This window comes from Bubalus kerabau, chromosome 13 (genome assembly GCF_029407905.1).
Source record: "Bubalus kerabau isolate K-KA32 ecotype Philippines breed swamp buffalo chromosome 13, PCC_UOA_SB_1v2, whole genome shotgun sequence".
NCBI lineage: Eukaryota > Metazoa > Chordata > Mammalia > Artiodactyla > Bovidae > Bubalus > Bubalus kerabau.
The window spans coordinates 37,142,771-37,162,166 of record NC_073636.1 but is presented as its reverse complement, the minus strand read 5'-3'; the positions used below and the strand labels follow the sequence as shown (position 1 = coordinate 37,162,166).

At 45.6% G+C, this 19,396-nt stretch overlaps 1 protein-coding gene across 8 annotated transcripts in view; it reads right to left on the bottom strand.

Annotated features, from left to right (window-relative positions):
* The window catches only part of MKX (mohawk homeobox), a 72,921-nt gene extending 63,961 nt beyond the window's left edge, over nucleotides 1-8,960 (bottom strand). For 4 of the 8 annotated variants that reach the window (XM_055544027.1, XM_055544032.1, XM_055544033.1 and 1 more), the window contains exons 1-3: nucleotides 8,823-8,958; nucleotides 6,400-6,666; nucleotides 4,594-4,753 (exon numbers count right to left, since the gene is read on the bottom strand). In XM_055544027.1, coding sequence (XP_055400002.1) covers nucleotides 4,594-4,753; nucleotides 6,400-6,587 — 348 coding nt within the window. In that variant the 5' untranslated portion in view covers nucleotides 6,588-6,666; nucleotides 8,823-8,958. Of the gene's footprint in view, nucleotides 1-4,593; nucleotides 4,754-6,399; nucleotides 6,667-6,817; nucleotides 7,319-7,641; nucleotides 7,802-8,822 lie in introns of those variants that run through there. The other 4 variants (XM_055544030.1, XM_055544031.1, XM_055544029.1 and 1 more) reach the window with 4 other exon arrangements.
* Nucleotides 8,961-19,396: the final 10,436 nt, after the last annotated feature.

The window sequence follows — 19,396 nt, the reverse complement described above, 5'->3', positions numbered from 1 at the left end:
ATATAAGTTAAATAAGCAGGGTGACAATATACAGCCTTGATGTACTCCTTTTCCTGTTTGAAGAGAACTTCCCTGGTGGTCCAGTGGTTAAGAAATCTGCCTGCCAATACAGGGGACATGGGTTCAACCCCTGGTCCAGGAAGATCCCACTTGCCTCAAGGCAACTAAGACCATGCATGGCAACTACTGAAGCCAGAGTACCCTAGAGCCTGTGCTCTCAAACAAGAGAAACCACTGTGAAGAGAAGCCTGTGCACCACAAATAGAGAATAGCTCCTGCTCACCACAACTAGAGAAAGCCCATGCACAGCAACAAAGACCCAGAATGTCCAAAATAAAAAAAGAAGAATGCAGGACCAATTTGAGATTTTGTTGAAAATTTAACAGTAGCCATAAGCCTTGCAGTTGATAACTGCACACATATCTCAGCAGACACATTCAATATTAAGCAAAAGCTATGTCAACACAGAGGCAAAATCTTGCAATATAGCAGATTTCACCAAATGATACACGGCTATACGACAAGAATTTGGAACGTCTACTATAAGTGTATGGCTTCCCTGATAGCTCAGTTGGTAAAGAATCTCCCTGCAATGCATGAGACCCTGATTCGCTGGAGAAGGGATAGGCTACCCACTCCAGTATTGTTGGGCTTCCCTTGTGGCTCAGCTGGTAAAGAATCCACCTGCAACATGGGAGTCCTGGGTTTTCTCTTGCTGGGTTGGGAAGATCCCCTGGAGAAGGGAAAGGCTACCCACTCCAGTATTCTGGCCTGGAGAATTCCAGGGACTGTACAGGCCATGGGGTTGCAAAGAGTCGGACATGACTGAGTGACTTTCACTTTACTTCACTTCAGTTAAGTGAAGGAAGCATTAACATCCAATCACTAAATACAGTCTCAAACTCTACTTGCATTGCATTCTGTATTGTTATCTGAAAAAACCCCATCATTTCACTCTTATAATCCATAAAAAAATATTTTTTAAATATACATGCATAGCCAATGGGAAATATTGAAACCAGGTACAGCCCCCATCTGCCCTCCTTTGAAAAACTTCTTCAGAGTCAGTTATTGCCTGGGTAAGCTCCACATCCTACAATAACACAAAACCCCAATCATATACTTGTTGTTCCACAATAAAGTTGTTTATATTTTGAGAGTAAAGAGTGTATTTTTACAATGTTTGAACAATGGTCAGTCATAGGAAATAAGCACAATGGAATTTTTTTGGTTGGTTAAAGTCAAAACACGTACACGAATCATCTTCCTGTTAATTTTTTATAAAAATCCTTATATCTTATTAGGATGATGGCAGATTAATATTACGCAAACAGTTATAACTAATCAAGATAAGTTGCCAAGTCTAGTGGGTAGAAAAAGATGAACTTTGCATAAATACCTCTCTCTGCTTCATCTTCCAGGGATGAACAAAATGTAGTCTTGTTTAATGTCCTTTAGAGCTTCTATTTATTGGAAAAAGTAACTTACGTGATCCTAAAACATTCCTTCCGTTGAAGTTTCAGCTTTTTGGTTCTAGGCTTAACGAAGATGACCAACCAGGTTTTATACCCTTCAGAGTAGCAAAATAAGGCAAAAGCACTTCTTATGAAAAGTTTGAGAGTTTGACCACACAACCAAAAGGGAAATATTAAGTATAAAAGAAATTTTCAAAAATATGACACTCGTGTAGTTAATGAATAAATAACTATGCTGATAACTTATTATAAATTAGGAGAAGCAGAGATAAGAAGTATTATAATAAACAAAAAATACAGTCTGAAGCCAGAAATAAAGGAAATAGTCCATATTTATCTATAGACATAAAATATGACATATTTCTAGATAAACCAAAAATAATAAGGTCAGTTGCATGCTTGTTCTGTAGAACCAACATGTGTCATTAACGATAATTCATTCCTTTTCTGCTGCTCTCCATGTATTTCCTACAATGAGATAAATTTTCAAACCAGAATATCTTCCTCTGATTTCAAGACATTCTCCAGTTTTCAGAAATATGTCTGGGCAAGTCACATGTGATTCCAGCAGTATTCCCCAATTAAAACCTATTCAAACATATGAAGAGTTTACTACATGGAAAGTACTGGACTGGGGTGAAATGGGAAGATGAAGATGGATAAGACATGATCACTCTTGTCAAGAAGGCTGAGTGAATAGGAGAAATTGATTCAATGGGAGAACCTGACTCCTGAAACAGAAGTCTAATTTTCAGGGCTCAAAAAGCTTCAGATCACAGCTTGACATTTTTCCCCCAGAAGTAAAAGGCATTGACATAATTTATTTGGTTTCCACAGAGTCAAAATTTGCTTTGGATGTTTAATACATGTCTGACTTATATAAACTCCTTATAGTCATAAATATATATTTTGTCTTTGATAGACATTCCATTGTGCCTAACAGAATAACTAGATCCAAACTGAATGCTATATAAGGGTCCCTTGGTCATTCTATACATTTTGAATTTTTCCATTTATCACTTTAATGTTCTAGAAACTAACTTAATTTACTATAAAACTTGGAAATCATTAAATGGGTATCAATTATAATTATAAACAAGTACCTCTGCCCCATTTAAAAATGGCATTTTATTTTCTGAAGACTATAGTGTAATAGAAAAAATAATGGCAAAAGTTTTCATACATGAATAAAAACTTCATGTAAATTAGAAAAATGCAATAGTTTTACCAAGATCTTAACACAAAAAGAATTGTTAACTGCATTTGAATGACCATTTCAGGTAGAAAACAATTTGATTTTGTATTAAAAAATAACTTTCTATTGCAGCTCAAAAAACTATTGCACATAAAAATTTAAATGTCTCTGCTAATGACAAATACATTTCATGTTTAAAAATGTCCTAAATATGTCATAAACATTTTTTGCTTTCTGTCTGAAAGAATGGCAAGTATTAAATATGGAACTATATAATCAATAATCTAATGCTTTACTGTTGACATCAGAGTGAAATATTCATACAGCTCTATAAAGTAGTGTATTTTCAAAATAAATAGCATACCAGTTTAAACTGAAATCTGAACACATGCATTTGTTTTCTTAAGTCAAGTTTTTCTGATTGGAATAATTTATTTAAAAACTAATTTTGAACATCACTAGTTTAGGTTAAAATAAAAAATCATAGTTTTATGTTAAACATATATTAAGCCAAGAACACTAAATTAATTTTCCCCTCCAGTGCTGCAGCAAATCACTATTAATACTATGCCTGTTAATATAAAGCAAAACAGATGTTTTTCTCTACAATCATACTCTGAAAATAAGCAGAAAATGCATATTACAGTTTTAATAAGGCTGAATACAAGTCAATTTTCATGCTTTGTCAAACTTTCTAGTAATTCCTAAAAGGACAATCTTACACTCTGGAAAGAAATCTTTATTATCTAATAGTTAAATATTCCCTTTTATTTGGGGGTTCTCACTGTAACTTTCACAGAATGACCAAAATTTCACCGTGCAGTGATGCAGTACTACTATAATGCATGAGATTTCTTGGCTCATTTAGCGCCTCCTCTTCCTCCTTTTTTTCTCAGTTAAATGCTTTGTTTGGTGCATACAAGTTTATTTTACTACATTTATGAAAGAAAACTTGTGTGATAGAAAGAGCATTTGATATAGAATTACATTATTTCCAGGCCTTCCCTACCCCTAGGAACACAACTTCTTCCTGCCTTGATTATATCATCTACAAAATGCTGATAAGTGCTCTACCTATGTCACCCAAGCTTGTGATACGATTATGGAGGGGAAAAACTTGTCCAATGTAATTCACTAGACTGGCAACAAACTCACACCATTTCTTTACATTTGACCAAGTAACCGTACCATTTGAAATCTGCCTCTTCTTAGCCTGAGTATAAGGATAAACAGCGGCAAAACTGTGTGAATTCTAGCTAATGCCCTGGGTGTCATTTATTAAAAAAGAAGAAAAAGAAAAGAAAATCCCAAATCCACTTCTTGCCTTCCCAATCCACCTCCTAGCTCTGTCAGGAATGGTTAATTTAAAAGTTATCCTGTACTTGACCTTTAACATGGGGCCCTGATGTGGGGTGTCTTTCTGTCTGGTTTTCAAAGTGTGGTGTCGGGCCAGCAGCTTCAGCATCACCCCAAGAACTTGTTAGAATGCAAATTATCATCCTTACCCAAGGACTACTACAAACTCCGGGTGGGGCGCAGCAATGCGTGTTTTAACAAGTCCTCCTGGTGAGTCTGATGCGTACACAAGTTTGAAAATCACCGCGGGGGTAGTCCCATCCGTAGCCATCTATACTTGTATAGAATCCGGACACCTTCTTATAAGTCTGCACTTGACTTTTCACTGCCCTCCTTAACGAACACCACACAATCCCTCCCGGACCAAACTGAGATAAGATGAGAGGAAACCCAGCGGCTCTTCCCGCATCAGAACTCTGCCCTGTGCCCGCCTCGCATCATCCACAGGCCGGAGGAGCATCCGGACCAGCCGATCTCGGCCCGTCCTTTCCCAGCAGCGGGGAGGAGAAAGGCGGCCTGCGCCCCTGCCTCACCAAGAGAGGGGCAGGGGCTCGTGGCCCGGATTACCTGCACGAGCGTCATCTGCGAGCCGAGCGCCAGGAGAATCTTCTCGGTCTTGGTGGGATACGGGTTGTCGCGGTGCTTGTACAACCACTGCTTCAGGGGCCGCGCCATGTCCTGCAGCGCCTGCCGCTTGTGCCGCACCTTCCCGCCGTTCTGCCGGGCCCTGGGACAGCCGGAGAGGAGGGGCCGTGAGCCGCGCCCTCCTCTGTGACCCCGGGGGTCGCGTCTGGACGCGTCTCAGCCTGCGTGGACTCCTGTCCCGCGAGCGCGGACATGGAGGAGGCACTGGCGGTGCCAGGGCGCGGATGGCCTGGGAGTCACAGGACAAGGCCACCAGCTTTATACTGAAAGGAGTAGGGGCGGGGGGGAGAGATCCTGAAGCCAGAGGCTGGAGAGTTAGGTAGTCAGATCTGCGCAGTAGGGCTGTCCCCGCCAGGGGCCCTGGCCTCACGGGCCGTGTACACTCTCCAAGAACGTTCTTTCAGGGATTCAAGCCCGCCGCTGAGGCCTCCCGTCGGCTGTGGCCAAAGGTCGCCACTGGACGGTGGGAATAAAGCTAGATAGTGATGGCCGCCCCCTGCTCTGGTTCCTCTGCAAAATTTCCCTGTATCCTTGGTTCCTTTGGGTAAAGGAGAAACTGTCCAAGAAAGGGTTTGTGGAGGAAAGATGCTGAACCGGAAAAAACAAGTAACCCAAAACACTGTTGGGGACTTTTCACGACATAAGGAAGAGCTTAAAAGTATGGACAGGTCTGTCCCACCTGCTAAAGTAAAAAGACCTCAGGAAGAGCTTTTTTCCAAGGAGGGAGAGCGGGCCGGGGCGCTGGGCGCTGCGCTCCTCGGCGGCTCCGGGAGGGGTCGCCGCGCCGCCGCCCGCGCGTCCTGGCCGCTCCGCGAGCACGCGCGCCTGCGCCGCAGCCTCCAGGGCTTTTGCCTCTTTAAACTCTTTGAAATCCAATTCCATCCGTGAGGACTGGTAGTAACATTTTGACGAAACCCGATCTCTACTTCACTAACAAGCAACGCTGCAGAACAAGCAGCTGATGCAATCTCTCAGATGGACCGGCCAGCAAGGCCGCCCGCAGCCCCCCTCCCCGCCCCACCCCGCGGGGCGCTCCCGGAGTCGCCCGTACGTGGCGGGGCCGCAGACGGCCTCTGCACCGGAGCAGCTGGCTGCCTGCGAGCTCTTGCGCGCCTCCCACTCAACCCGCAGCCCTCAGCCCGCTAAACCGAAACCCAGGTCCGCGGCACCCACCCTCCGGGCTCGCGGCGGGCTCCGCCGAGCCGCGAGCGCATCCTGGGCGTCCTGCGCAGAGCCAACCTTCCCAACACCTTGGCCGATGCAAGGCCCTGTCGTGACACAAGATGGGGAAGCCCACGGGGCCGGCCTGACCCGGGGAGCCCCGACTGCCTGACCCTGCCCGGTGCTCGTGCATCCCAAGCAGGCCTTTCTGCCTCGTCCTCAGCCGCGCAACTGCATCGCGGTCCGGAGAGGGACAGTCACCCCCACCCCCACCCTCATCCCTGAGGTCCAGGCTTCGGAGCACTCAGGGGCGCTTTCAGGTGTCCTCCGTTTCCAGAGAGCCTCTTTTGAGCTGTTCTGACGAATCGATCCCCCACCCCACCCCCATACTTAGAACAACTAGTATCTTAAAATGAAAATGAGCGAAACAGGGTGGCGGAGACCTGTCCTCCCAGGAAACTCTGGGCCCCTGACCCGCAGGCCCGGGTTGCCCCCAGCGCGCCCGCGTCTCTCTGTCCCCACCTCTCCCAGCAGCCGGCAGCAGAGGCCCCGGGAGAGTGAGCTTACCCGGTCCTCCGGTGTCTCAGGCCCAGGTTGTCCTTGAGGGGCGGGCCGTCCGTAATGCCCACCTCGGGGCGAGCGTGGGGACTGTCCAGGACGCCGCCGTAGGGCCGGCCGCCCCGATCCCGCTCCGGAGCCCCGCGGTCCTCAAAAAGCACCGCGCCGCTGAGCTTGTTGAAGACGATCGTGTTCATGGCGCGGGCAGGCAGGGGCGCGCGGCGCGGCCGCAGCGCCTTGGAATCGGGCCGCCAGGAGCTCCGCAGGGCTCAGGTTCTAGGAGATAAAGATGAATCACATTACTCGCTGAGAGTGCTCATACTCAGGAGCGTCCCGAGTTCGAAGCTGGCCTTGGCACGGGGCTGCGGAGCCCAGGGGAGGAGCGACGCCGCGGCACCTGAACCCGGGGACTCCCGCCTTCCCCTACCTGGTTACACCGTTCCCCGGTAACCCGGGTCACCGCCCCCGAACACTCCCGGGACTGGTACCCACGCTCCTCTCTTCCCCGGCTTCCCAGCCCGCAAGGAATGTCAGCCAGAAACAGTTTACCCGCCTGACAAAGGAAAGTGATTCCTAAACAAGCCTTCCAGAGTTGGTTTTAATCTGGATGAAGCACACTCCGGAAAGCGGGGGAGGACAACGCGGGGCCGTGCGTGATTCTTCAATCACAACCGGAGACTAAAGCCTCCCAGAGCTCCCACTCGGGCTCGTCAGGAAGGGTTGGAAGAAAGGGAAAATTGGGGGTAACACGAACGACCGCATCCGCCAGCCCCAGTTAATGAGTCCCAGTGCATAACAGGATTTCAGGGATTTGCTTGTTTGCTAGATCCTGGGTGGTTTGGCTGAAAACTCTGCGTCCTTTTTTTTTTTTTTTTTTTTCCCCTCCAGCTACAGCTCCTGGGGTGGGGGTGACGGCAGGGAAAGTTAGCAGATTCCACAGATAGAAAGTTAAGTGGCCTCAGGGAGTTAAGCGGCCCTCCCTCGAGGCTCCTGCCACCCCTCCAGTCGCTCCGGATGCGCAGGGTCCGGGCAGGTCAAAGGGGCCCGAGTCCCGACCCTCCAGAGCTGGTTGTCAGCGCTGTCCTCTTCCGCAGCGCGGGCGCGAGCAGCGAGCTCGGAGTCCTTTCCCTCCCACCCCTTTCTGGGGTCTCGGGGAACCATTGCAGAAGTTGCAAAAGGTGTTAAAAGAGCGAGGGAAAGGCGTCACGGTCCGCGCTCCACAGAGCCTGCGGGGAAAAGTCCGTGGCTCACCTCCCGGGCCGAGACCGCCGAGAGCCTCTGCCCGCCGCACGTGAGCCTCGCGGGCCGGTCCGCGCCGCCCGGGAGCAGCCGGGTGGCTGCCCGGAGGCGCGCAGCCGCCCCTAGCCGCCGCACCTCCTCGTCTCGCGCCTGGGGAGGAGGAGGGGACAGCTCGCGTGGCTTCTGAGCCGCCCCCGCTTCGCGATCCGCGTCCCCTCACCCCGTCCCGCCCCGGCGAGGGCAGCCACCCCCAGGCACACACGCCGGGTGCCCACGCTCGCCAACGCCCCCGCCCCGCCCTCGGGCCACCGCAGCAGCGGCCACGCGCGATGTTTAGGGTCGTGACCGCAACGGTTAAACTTCAGCTTGCGGACAGTGTTCGTAGAGAGGTGGAGTCAGACCTCTGCCGGCTGCCGGGTGTACGGCAGGGCCGAGCCCCCCCGCGCACACAGGTATGTCTGGGGTTCAGACAGCCTCAGCGAGCAGCTGGGAAAGCGGACATCCGCGCTCGCAGTCCATGTTCCCCTATCCGGACGCGCCTTGTTTTTCTTTTATAATATGTGCGTTAGTGATTTGCGTCCAGGCTGCTCTGTTTGGGAAGCACACTCGTTCCCGGCCCGCGGTCTGTCCCCACCTCAGCCCTGTCCTCCTGTGTGCGACGGCGTGTTTTCCCTGGCCATTGCGCCGCGAGGTTCGCCTTGCCGACCCTCCCCGCTGCCCCAAGCCGGTACGGAAGGCCCACTGCAGATCCCAGCGCGGCAAAGGGCCGAGAGCTGGGTCCCCGACGTCTGGGGTCGTGTGAACTGCAGCTCCTAACCCTCCCCGGCGGCCCCCGCGCGGTCCCCAACGCCGCCTTTCGGATCCCGAGCTCCCCCACTTACCCAGATTCACTCCACTGTGGCTTGGGGAGAGCCCTCCCTTCGGATCCGCCCCGCCCAGCCCCCGCGAACAATTTTAAGCAAAGGGGCGCAGCCAGGTGGGCTTTCCGAGTCCTCGCAGACCCTCCAGCCAGCCTCGGCCGTCACCCCTCCTCCCCACCCCCCTCCCCGGCGCGTCCCCGAAGGACCTCGGAGGGAGATGGGGGAAGGGCCGGGAGCTCCAAGCGCCGGGCGCAGAGAGAAGGGGCTGCTAAAGAGGGGAGGGAGCCTCCCTTCCCGCGGCTCAGCGCGGTGATGGCGCGGCCGAGGCTGTACCTGTCGCGGTGGGGCCCGCGGCCGGCGGCAGAGCGGCTGGCTCTCCCGCGTCGAGGCTAGGCGCGCTCCCATCCCCGCCGCATGTTTTCCGCGCGGGCTCCGGCGCGCTCACCGCCGCCACCGCCAGCGTCGCGGCTTTATTTACCCGGACCGGCGCGCGCGGCCCGGGAACAGGAATAGCGAGGCCTTCTCATGTTTCCTGACTGCCCAGCCCAGCCGGCGAACATCCTGCGGGCGCGGTATACACGTTCCCGGGCCAGCGAGAGGAAGCCACCGCAGGGACCTCTGTTAACCCTCGCCGCAGAGGAGCTGCCGCAGCCGGCGCCGCCGGGGATTCCCCGGCCCGCGATTCCTACCCAGTCGGGCCCGGCTCCCAGATCCCTCGGCCTCGCAGGCAGGGAGCAAAAAGGGCGATTTCCTTCTCCTTTCGGGGAGCGATTGGAGAAGATGCAGTAGCTCCCGGCTCAGGCTCTGGAGCTGAGCGGCTGCGGTGCGCATCCTGTGTCCTCGCTGGCCCGAGCGCCGGAAATTTCGCCACGGGTGGCTAGGCAGAAGTGGGCCCTGCGACGCGCCCCCCCTCTTTTTTTTCCCCTCGTGATGAGCTGGAGTGAGGTTAGCTAGAGCTCGGTTTGTGCCTCTAATGCGTGAGAGCGGATCGCAGAAGGTGTTTGTGCCCTTTTCTCGTCGTGTCCTTGGGCTTCTGCGGTCCTGGCTGCCTCCAAGCCAGGCACGAGTCACCTTCCAGGGCCACCGCTGGAGAAGAGGGAGGCAAGGCGGGGTAAAGGCGGGCCCAGGTGCGCAACCCACGGCGACCCAGGTGTGGAAGAGGCGGCGAGTGCGTGGCCAGGACCTGCGTGGAGCAAAGGCGATGGAACTCGGAAGGACCCCGAGCCTGGACACAATGCAAGGAGAGAGAGACTCCTATCAGATTCTCTTACAGGTGAAACTTGCCTTCCCACCATCGCCTCAAATATGAGAGGAGCGAAAGCTGTGGTTTAGGTACTATTGAAGTTCGGGGCTTCTGGTAACCTGTATGGTCCCCACGGCGCAGCGCGCGTTCTCGCCGTGGGCCCCACTGCGGCAGCGACACCTTTCATCTTTTTTTTTTTTTTTTTTCCTTTTTTAAGAGAGAAAGTAGATTTCCCCCAGGCCTGAAAGTTATGACATCATTTGTTCTTTTCTCCCCTAAATGTGTCTGGCCGGCCTGGCGCGGTGGCCCACCCAAGCTTCTTCCTTTTAATGTGGCTGGAAGTGGTTAAAACGTACACTAAAGCCATTGTTTCCAGCACTGGTCACCCCCGAATTTTCCATTATGTTATCCCCCGAAATACGCGACTGTGCCCCGGCAGAGGCACCGTCTAAAGCAGAGAGGGGCGATGGTTTAAATTTGTGTGCATCCGGCAGACAAATATTATCTATCATTTGTTCCCGTTTCGAGATGCCCTTGGTTCTCATTTATCGCACAATTTGCGGTAGTGGCACTCTCGCATCTTGCCCTGGGCACTGCGCTTGACTTGTGTAGGGTGGGTTCAGTGCAGTCGTGGGTCTACAGACCCCGCGGTGGGGACTTGAAGTCAGGGATACACCATAAAATTTGAGCCACTGACTTGCAGCGAATAAGTTTCACAACTAAAGCAGATCCAGTTTATAATTCATAGGAAGAAGAGGCTGGTTCTCTTCAAAGGACTCTGTGACTGATGGTGGTCATCAGCCATATATAATGGAATTGAATTGGCTGTAACACGCCCCTCTGATATATATTTTGGTCAGCTGTGCTGGATAAGGCGCCAGGCATGCATGCAGTTGCTTGCAATTTCACAGTATTCTGCTGCTTACCTAACTGTTTCTTGTAGTATTTAGTCCAGGAGAGGACAAGTGAATTTCATTGTTTAGTCTTAACTGTATTTACTCAAATGTAAAATGTATTTGGAGGATTTTGACTTTTTGAGGCATTTTTACATGTAAGATCATTATAAATCTGATATACACAGCAAAAAGTTTTTCTTCAAAATGTTTTTAATTTGTCATAGGAATAACATACACCTCAGCCTCAAGTCACTGAAAAATTAATACATGGTAATTCCTTTAGACTGTAGCCTAATAATTGGAATCCATTTTAAAAATGAAAAAGAACAGTGGAGGGTCCATTTTAAAGTGAAATAGTGTGGAGAATCCCTCTCTAGTATACAAATGAGTGTATACTGTGTAATAGACCAGAATTTTATTTTTGCAAGTGTCATCTTCTATGCAAGAGAGAAATTCCTTCTTTTAATCCACAGTACAGATGCATTTATTATCTTAATTTTTCACCTTTTTCTAAAATGAATTTTACTCAGTTTCTTATGCTATATTCCAATCTCCAGTATATGAAATACTGTTTTATAATCCTCAGAAGTAAAACTTTGAGTTTTAGAAAGAACTATCAGAAGATTTGAGAAAGTGTGTGTAGTTTGTGGATACTGGCCACATATGGGGGAAAAACCGAAAACTTAGGCCACAAGTCACAAAACTTGAACCCTAATCTTAATTCTAATTAATCTGATGTTGGTTTAGCCTGAATTTAGTAAAGTGTAAAATACAGATTTTAAGTTTTCCACAAACTTGCCGCTACTAAGATTTATTTTTTAATGTGCAAGTAACAATTGCTATTGCTAAAACTAGAAAAATGTTAAGTGCATTTGGCAGAAATCTTAATCCATCCTATTGAACTTTGAGTGTAATTATAAATGTAAGTAATTTGAACTTTCTCATAAAGAAAAAAATAAGAAACCTTCATTATAAGCCTTTTGGTATATTACCAAGGAACCAATGAACAATTATTGGTCAAAGTTTTTGAAACTAATATTGCTTTTAAACTCTCTTTCAGTTATTACTTATAAGCAATGTAATGAATTACAAAGCCAGAGAATGACTGTTGCTCCCCAGCCAAATAGTATAAAGTGGTAAATTTATAAACAAATAGCCAGTCCTCCTCACACTTGGCCAGTTTGACTTGTAAAGATACACACTGGAGTACATAAGTGAAACAACAGAACAAGCAGCAAGAGAACCAGCTACGGAGACTGAGCAAACTAGGAAAACGGATGGCCCCGACGTATCTCATTTTTGCTTTCTTTATAATGTAACTCTAACTGCATACACAGTACAGAATAAACTCCCTCAGAGAGGGCCTTCTCCATAAATGCACTGTCAAACATCAAAGAAAAGAGTACACGTGAGAGTTCCTCTTCAGCCAGCTCCACCCAGTCACATTTCTGAGAGGCAACAGCCAAGAGGTGGCCATTCTTTTCAACTTTTTTTCCATGTAGTGACATATACAAATATAAGCAGATCATTGTTTTGTTTTATGAGTTTTTGAAATAAATGAGACCATACTTTACATATGTGTACGTACACACACACACACACAATAGTAAACTAAAACTTGCTTCTTCACTCAATGATTTCATAAAGAACTTTCATACCGGGTCCATATAAATGGAACTCCACCTTTTTAACTGGTATGACATGCACCATAATCTGCTTATGCATTCTCCTAGGAGTTTTTCTGTTTTTTCAGTTTTCACTATTATAAACATTAAATACTCTTGTAGGGGACTCTTTCTGCATGTATGTGTTTCTCAAGGAATAAATAAATAAAGTAGAATTGCTCGACTGGGGGAAACAGGATTTAAAAATTTTGATAGGTCCTCAGAAATTTCCCCCCAACTTATACCCCCAATCTTCTCCCAACTTATACCCCTACAATGTTTCCATTTCCTCACATGCTGCCATATGTTTGGTTTTCATCACGTTTGCCTGTATGATGAGTCAAAAAAGGTCTCATTGTTTGAGAGACTTTTCATTAATTTATAAGCCATTTGTATTTCTTAGTTGAAGAAATGTGCTTATATCCTTGTTAGATGCTTATTCATTTATAAAAAGGTTCTTTAAAAAACATTTTCCCATGAAATATATACTTTATATATTGACAATGTGAATTAAGAAGACTGCCTTTTACCTAATTTGGTTTTTGCCTTTGGTTTAAACATGAACACAGGTCAGTAGATGGCTTCCCAGATGGTGCTAGTGGTAAAGAACCCGCCCACCAATGCTGGAGACATAAGAGACATGGGTTCAATCCCTGGGTTGCGAAGATCCCCTGGAGGAGGGCATGGCAACCCACTCCAGTATTCTTGCCTGGAGAATCCCATGGACAGAGGAGCCTGGTGGGCTACAGTCCATAGGGTTGCAAAGAGTCAGACACAACTGTAGCAACTTAGCAAGCACACAAAAGTCTATATTTTCTTCTAATACTTCAAAAATGGTTTTCACTCAGCTCCTTAATCCTTTTGGGATGAATTTGCATGTGCTGTAAGGGAGGACTCAATTTGATTTTTTTTCTTCTCCAATTGAATGGTCAATTATTCCTATGGAATTTATGAAAGAGCTTTCCCCGCATCAATTTGAAATAACTATTCTCATATATGTGGTGAATTCCTTTCCATATGTAGATTGGTCTAACAAGGTTTTGAGAGATGTTACACCCAACAGACTAATAAATTTAATCTTCAAATTTTTAAAATCGTCTTGGGCTCCCAAAACTTCCAATATTATTCTGTTTCTAATTTCAGAACATGTCAAGTATTAGAATAGTAATATGTGCGGCCTGGTTATGGTTCTCGTTTAAAAGGCTAATTCAGTACTGTTCTTGGATGAAGCTGCTTTTTTTTTCTGTCTTCGTCCTGCTAAGAAACAAGAGAGTAATTTCAGGCAGCCATATTCTCCGGGATAGAATACAGCTGATTGGAGCTCTTCAAACATACCAAGTGATAACCAACCACCAGCAATGTAATGTTTTTTGTAAAAGTGATGAGTCCCTGCCATCAGTGATTTGAAAAAAGAAAATTCATCTTTTTTCTTGCATAAATACTTATAGAATGTGTATTAACACCCCCCCCCCCACCCCCGGACAAAACAGCAAGTCAAGAAGAGGACCTTTGATAGGATCGCAAACTAGGCAAGTTCACTTGAACAAAAATGCAAAAATTTTATCACTGCAATTAAAAAAAATTACCTACATACAAGTGCAGAAAATACTTGTAATAAGCAGTGAGCAGAGCTGAGATCTGGGTGAGTTCATGTCTTCTTTTACCTCATAGAGGTTGAGACAGGACTGGAAGTAACTCTGGAGCCCTAACTGAGGCTTCATCTTTTCTCTTGCTTCCAGAATATTTTCTGTCTTTACTGCATGGGTCCTGAGGGGAACCTGGAGAACACTTTGTCCTCAACATGTGCATTGAAATATGAGAATTTCTTGCAGAAGTTCTAGCTTAAAAATCAATTTGTCTTCACGTCAAAAAGTGGCCATTTTAATAAATATCGTGAAGACTTTTCATCATAAGCAAGGATGACTCTCCATATTTGGAACCTAAAATGGACTTAAGGCACTCAATAGGTCTTTAAGATTTAATTACAATATGTACTCCATGGCTGTATCAAGTTTTTGGTTCACTCCACCCCCTCTATCCACCCTCCCTGCTTTCACTTTCAGCTTCCTTGTTTTTATCTCTGGGTAGAATCTTTCTTAAAAAATTTATTGGATGATTTACATGGTTGATTTACAGTGGTGTGTTAGTTTCTGCTGTACAGCAAACTGTGTAGGATATCTGAATAAGTTCACCAAAGGAAAGCTTGTGAACAAAACTGATATGTGCAACTTCTGCTTACCATGCTGAAAAAGAAATTTTGTTTGCCCTTCTTTTTAATTGTTCTTTGTTAAGGAGGGCTGGGGCACGGGTGTGGGAGTGGCCTGAATCTGCCAATCGGAAAACAACCTCTAAAACAGGGGAGCCAGTGCAAGATGAAAAGAACCTGGAGCCTTGGATGGACCACCTGAGTTAGAGCTCCCTGGCCTGGGCTCAGCATACTATGTCTGTAAAAGGCCAGATAATAAATGCTTTAGGCTTTGTAGGTCAAAACCTCTATGTTCTATTTTGCCATTTGTAGTGCAAAAAGTAGCAGTAGATAATACTTGACTGTGAATGAGTTGTGGGTCAGTGTTCCTGTAAAAGTTTATTTAATGGACACTGACGATTGAATTGTATAAAGTTGTCATGTGCCACGAAATATGCTACCTTTCTTTTTTTTCCCCCAGCCATTTAAAGATGTGGAAACTACTCTTACCTTAGAAACAGACAGCAAACTAGATTTGACCCCAGGTCTGGCTTCCCTTGTAGCTCAGTTGGTAAAGAATCTGCCTGCAATGCAAGAGACCAGAGTTTGATTCCTGGCTTGGGAAGATCCTCTGGAAAAGGAAATGGCAACCCACTTCAGTATTCTTGCCTGGAGAATCCCATAGACAGAGAAGCCTGGCAGGCTACAGTCCATGGGGTCCTAAGAATCAGACACAACTTAGCGACTGACTAAACCACCGCCATGTTTGTTCCCCTTGCCCCCCTCCCCCTGCTACCACCTAGGCTACTGAGCTCTGGACTCTACTGGGAGACAAACTTCCTCTTCTTTAAGTTGCTATGTTTTGAGGGTTCTGGCTAAAGGAACTTAGCCAGTACCGTATGTAATGCACGCCTGTGCAAAGATGATCTTAGTTACCTTGAGTGAGCTTGGAGGAGTGCTTTTTGCGTGACTAGAAGCTGCCACAAACAAGAACTGGAATAGAGATGGAGTGACAAATTGCTTTCTCTTCTCTTCTTCTACAAACAGGCTGTGTGTTTAGAGAATCAGTCTAATTACTTGCACAATAGTTTTGAGTCCATGTATATTTTAAATTTTAAGCATCTTTTAAGGTACTGATATTTGATTTTTTTTTTAATTTTATTTTATTTTTAAACTTTACATAACTGTATTAGATTTGCCAAATATCAAAATGAATCCGCCACAGGTTTACATGTGTTCCCCATCCTGAACCCTCCTCCCTCCTCCCTCCCCATTCCATCCCTCTGGGTCGTCCCAGTGCACCAGCCCCAAGCATCCAGTATTGTGCATCGAACCTGGACTGGCAACTCATTTCATACATGATATTTTACATGTTTCAATGCCATTCTCCCAAATCTTCCCACCCTCTCCCTCTCCCACAGAGTCCATAAGACTGTTCTATGTTTGTTTTTTGCAGTCATGTAAAATAGTGATTAGTTGATAAGAATGACTATTTCTGGCTTAGCCCTCCCCTACCAAAAAAGTCCCACAAAATTTGAACTGTTTTTTCATTGTTTTCTTTTTTAATAATCAACAGTCAATATTTATGGGGCACCTGTATGCAAAATCCTGCCAACAAATGCATTAAATTTACTTTAAAAGACATGATCCTTGCCTAGCTTTCAGACCTGTTAAAAAAAAACACAGGGAGACATACCTACCTCATTTTAAAAGTTTTAGAGTGTCTGATATAAAGATTGCTTGAATCCAGTAATCTGCAAATCATCTGTGGAAACACATGAGGGACCTTGAAGATGATAGAAGGGCCATTTGGTGTGTCTGCTAAAAATTTTGTAACCCTATTACAGACAGTCCTTCCCAAAAACATGCAAAAAGAGATCGTTATTTCAGAAATTTGAGGCCTGATTGAAAAACAGCATCTTGAACTCTTACATCAGACTTTTTCTAGGTTTATGCCCCAAACCTCTGGGTTTCAGGAGAGAATTTTCGGGCTTCTGTATGAAGCAATAACCAAAACAGTAAGAATAAATAAATATACTGAGGTTAGTGCACCATCTTTCTTCCTTCCCATGTCCAGGCCTCTTTGAACCTTCCTCCACCTTTACACTTTTAGGAAAAGTGTTGAAGGGAGGGAGAGAGAGGTTGCAGGGGAGAAATTGTAACTCTGGCCCATATGTCTGGGCCACAGAGCCACAGGAAAGCAGCTGCACCTTGGACTGTGTTCGTGGCCCTGAGTAATTCTCTCTTTGTTTTGGTGTTCACTGACCTTCGTGAAGTGGGCTTTGATGTTGTGTTGTTTAGTTGCTAAGTCATGTCTGACTCTCTTGGGACCCCAAGCACTGTAACCTGCCAGGCTCCTCTGTCCATGAGATTTCCCCAGGCGAGAATACTGGAGTGGGTTGCCATTTCCTTCTCCCTGGGATGTTTTCGATTTAGGGATCAAACTGGCATCTCTTGCATGGACTGGGGGATTCTTTACCACTGAGCCAGCAGGGAACCCCTTTGATGTTGTAGGCTATCACAATACTGCTCAGAAGGGAGCTTGGGCTGGGAGAAAGGGAAAAGGAAAAAAGATGTTAGGCCAATTAATTATTCTGTTTAAGTGACCTAAAGTCTAGGATAAGGGGAGCCTTACAATAGACAAATAGCCCAGATTTTTTTTCTTGGACCTTCAGTAGTGGTCTGCTCAAAACATATGACCTCATTTTCAATAACTTGGATGGACATGGAGGGTATTATAATAAGTGAAATAGGTCAGACAGAGAAACTGTCCGATGTCATATATGGTGTCTAAAATATAAAACAAAGGAATGAATAACAAATTGGAAATAGACTCATAGATAACACTAAACAGAGAATGAGCTAGTGGTTACCAGTGGGGAGAGGGCAGGTAAAGGGGTGAGACAGGGTAGGGTATTAAAAGAAGTACAAATTACTATGTATAAAATAAATAAGATATAAGGATATATTGTACAGCACATGGGATATAGCTAACATTTTATAATAACTTTAGATGGAGCATTATCTATAAAAATATTGAATCATCATGTTGTATACCTGAACCTAATATAATATGGTAAATCTACTACACTATAATTCTTCAAAAGACATATGTCCTAATAGTACTCCTTCAGATCTTTTAAATGGGGGCATAACTAAGAATATTTTTATTTGCCCTTACTACATGAGATGGTTGGATAGCATCACCGACTCAATGGACATGAATTTGAGCAAACTCCAGGAGATAGTGAAGGACAGGGAAACCTGGTGTGCTGCAGTCCTTGGGGTTGCAAAGAGTTGGACACAACTCTGCGACTGAACAACAGTAACACATGCTCCCACACTCTTCTAGGAACCCAACCCATATAATTCTCACAGCCATCCTTTGGGGAAAGTACCCATTAGTATCCATCTTGTAGAAGAGGGGTAGAAGTGCCCTACGTCCCTAGTTGGTAACTGGTGGAGTCAGGATTTGAGTGGAATCAGGCAGATACAAGAGCTTGTTTGCTGAGTCGCCCAGCTCAGACTAACTGCTTCTTCGAAGGTCCATAGGCAGGACAGAGAAAAAGAGCTGTAAACGCTTGCTGGATAATTGTAGGCACAGCTAACTGTGTGGTTGCACATCTTCTGGCTCCTCACTGAACCGCATGGCATTTGAGGCCACTGTGTTCTTTTTCCCTTCTGTCCATGGCCTTTCTCCTGGGTGGGGAGAATGTGGACTCTCAGTGTCACCTGGATATGACATCCCATGGCTCAGACATGGTGGTGAAAAGGCTGTAGGTCACGTCAGTCTGCCTGTGTGAGCTCACTCAAAAGTCAGTGACTTCTGCATCTTCTGCGGGTTCTCTAAATCCAGAGAGGATCCTTCCCATTTGTGTGTTGAAGTGGTTCAGCAATTAAAAACAGCATGCTTTAGCACAACCGCAGCAGGCTGGAACACTGTCTGTTATAGGAGTGGGCACAGCACAGTTGAAAGTGGCATATCTTGAGTGCGGTTAAAGCCCAGCAGCTTTGATTAAGAGGCTTTGGTTAAGATGACAGTGGTCCTTACAACTTCCTAACCCTCGGCTTGCTGTTTTGTCTCTGTTATGTTTTGTTTTGTCTTGTTTTCCTTTGTCAGGCCTGCCTCTAACATTTGCAGAGCCCACAGCAAGAGTACAAATGAACGCCCACAGACCATATGTCTAAATATTTAAAAGTTATAAAATCAGCTAAAACACAGTTAAATAAAATATGTTCCATCCTTCTACCTTCACAAATATACCATCATGGTAAAAAGTGGAAAACTATGTAAAGTTATGGCTTTTGCTGGGAAAATATCGAAGACAAGCGTAATTGTTATTGCATATGTCTGGGTGTTTTGTTGTTGGGCTGGAAATGTTTAGATGAGTGATGAAATGAAAGAAAAATAATTCATAATTTACTATCTATCTCATTGAATTGATTTTTTTGTCTGCATTTCAGTAAAAATCACTGTATCGTTATAATCAATATTCTATAATTTGTGTCCTGAAGGGTTGCAAATACACTGTAATTCTACTAAAAGTGTCCAAAAATTTGAATATATGTTTATCAAGAATGTGTATTAATATAAATATGGGAAATTTTAAGTTAAATTTATTTAATACATATTATTTATAATATGCTATTTTTATGCTAAAATACTAAAATTATGCATTCAAATAGAAAAGAAAAATTATAACTAATTAATATAAGATTTTTTTTAAAAGATGAAATTTTATTTAATTTTTGGAAAACAAATTTGAACTATTTTAAGCAAATAGAAGTATTTGCTATGCTAATGTAGCTGGTTTTCAAGGTAAAGTATTGGTATTCAATTTCATGAATTACTTGTGTGGATTTATAGAGTTACCAACCTGGTAGTGATATGAATTGACAGTAGAATGTTCTGCTGCCAG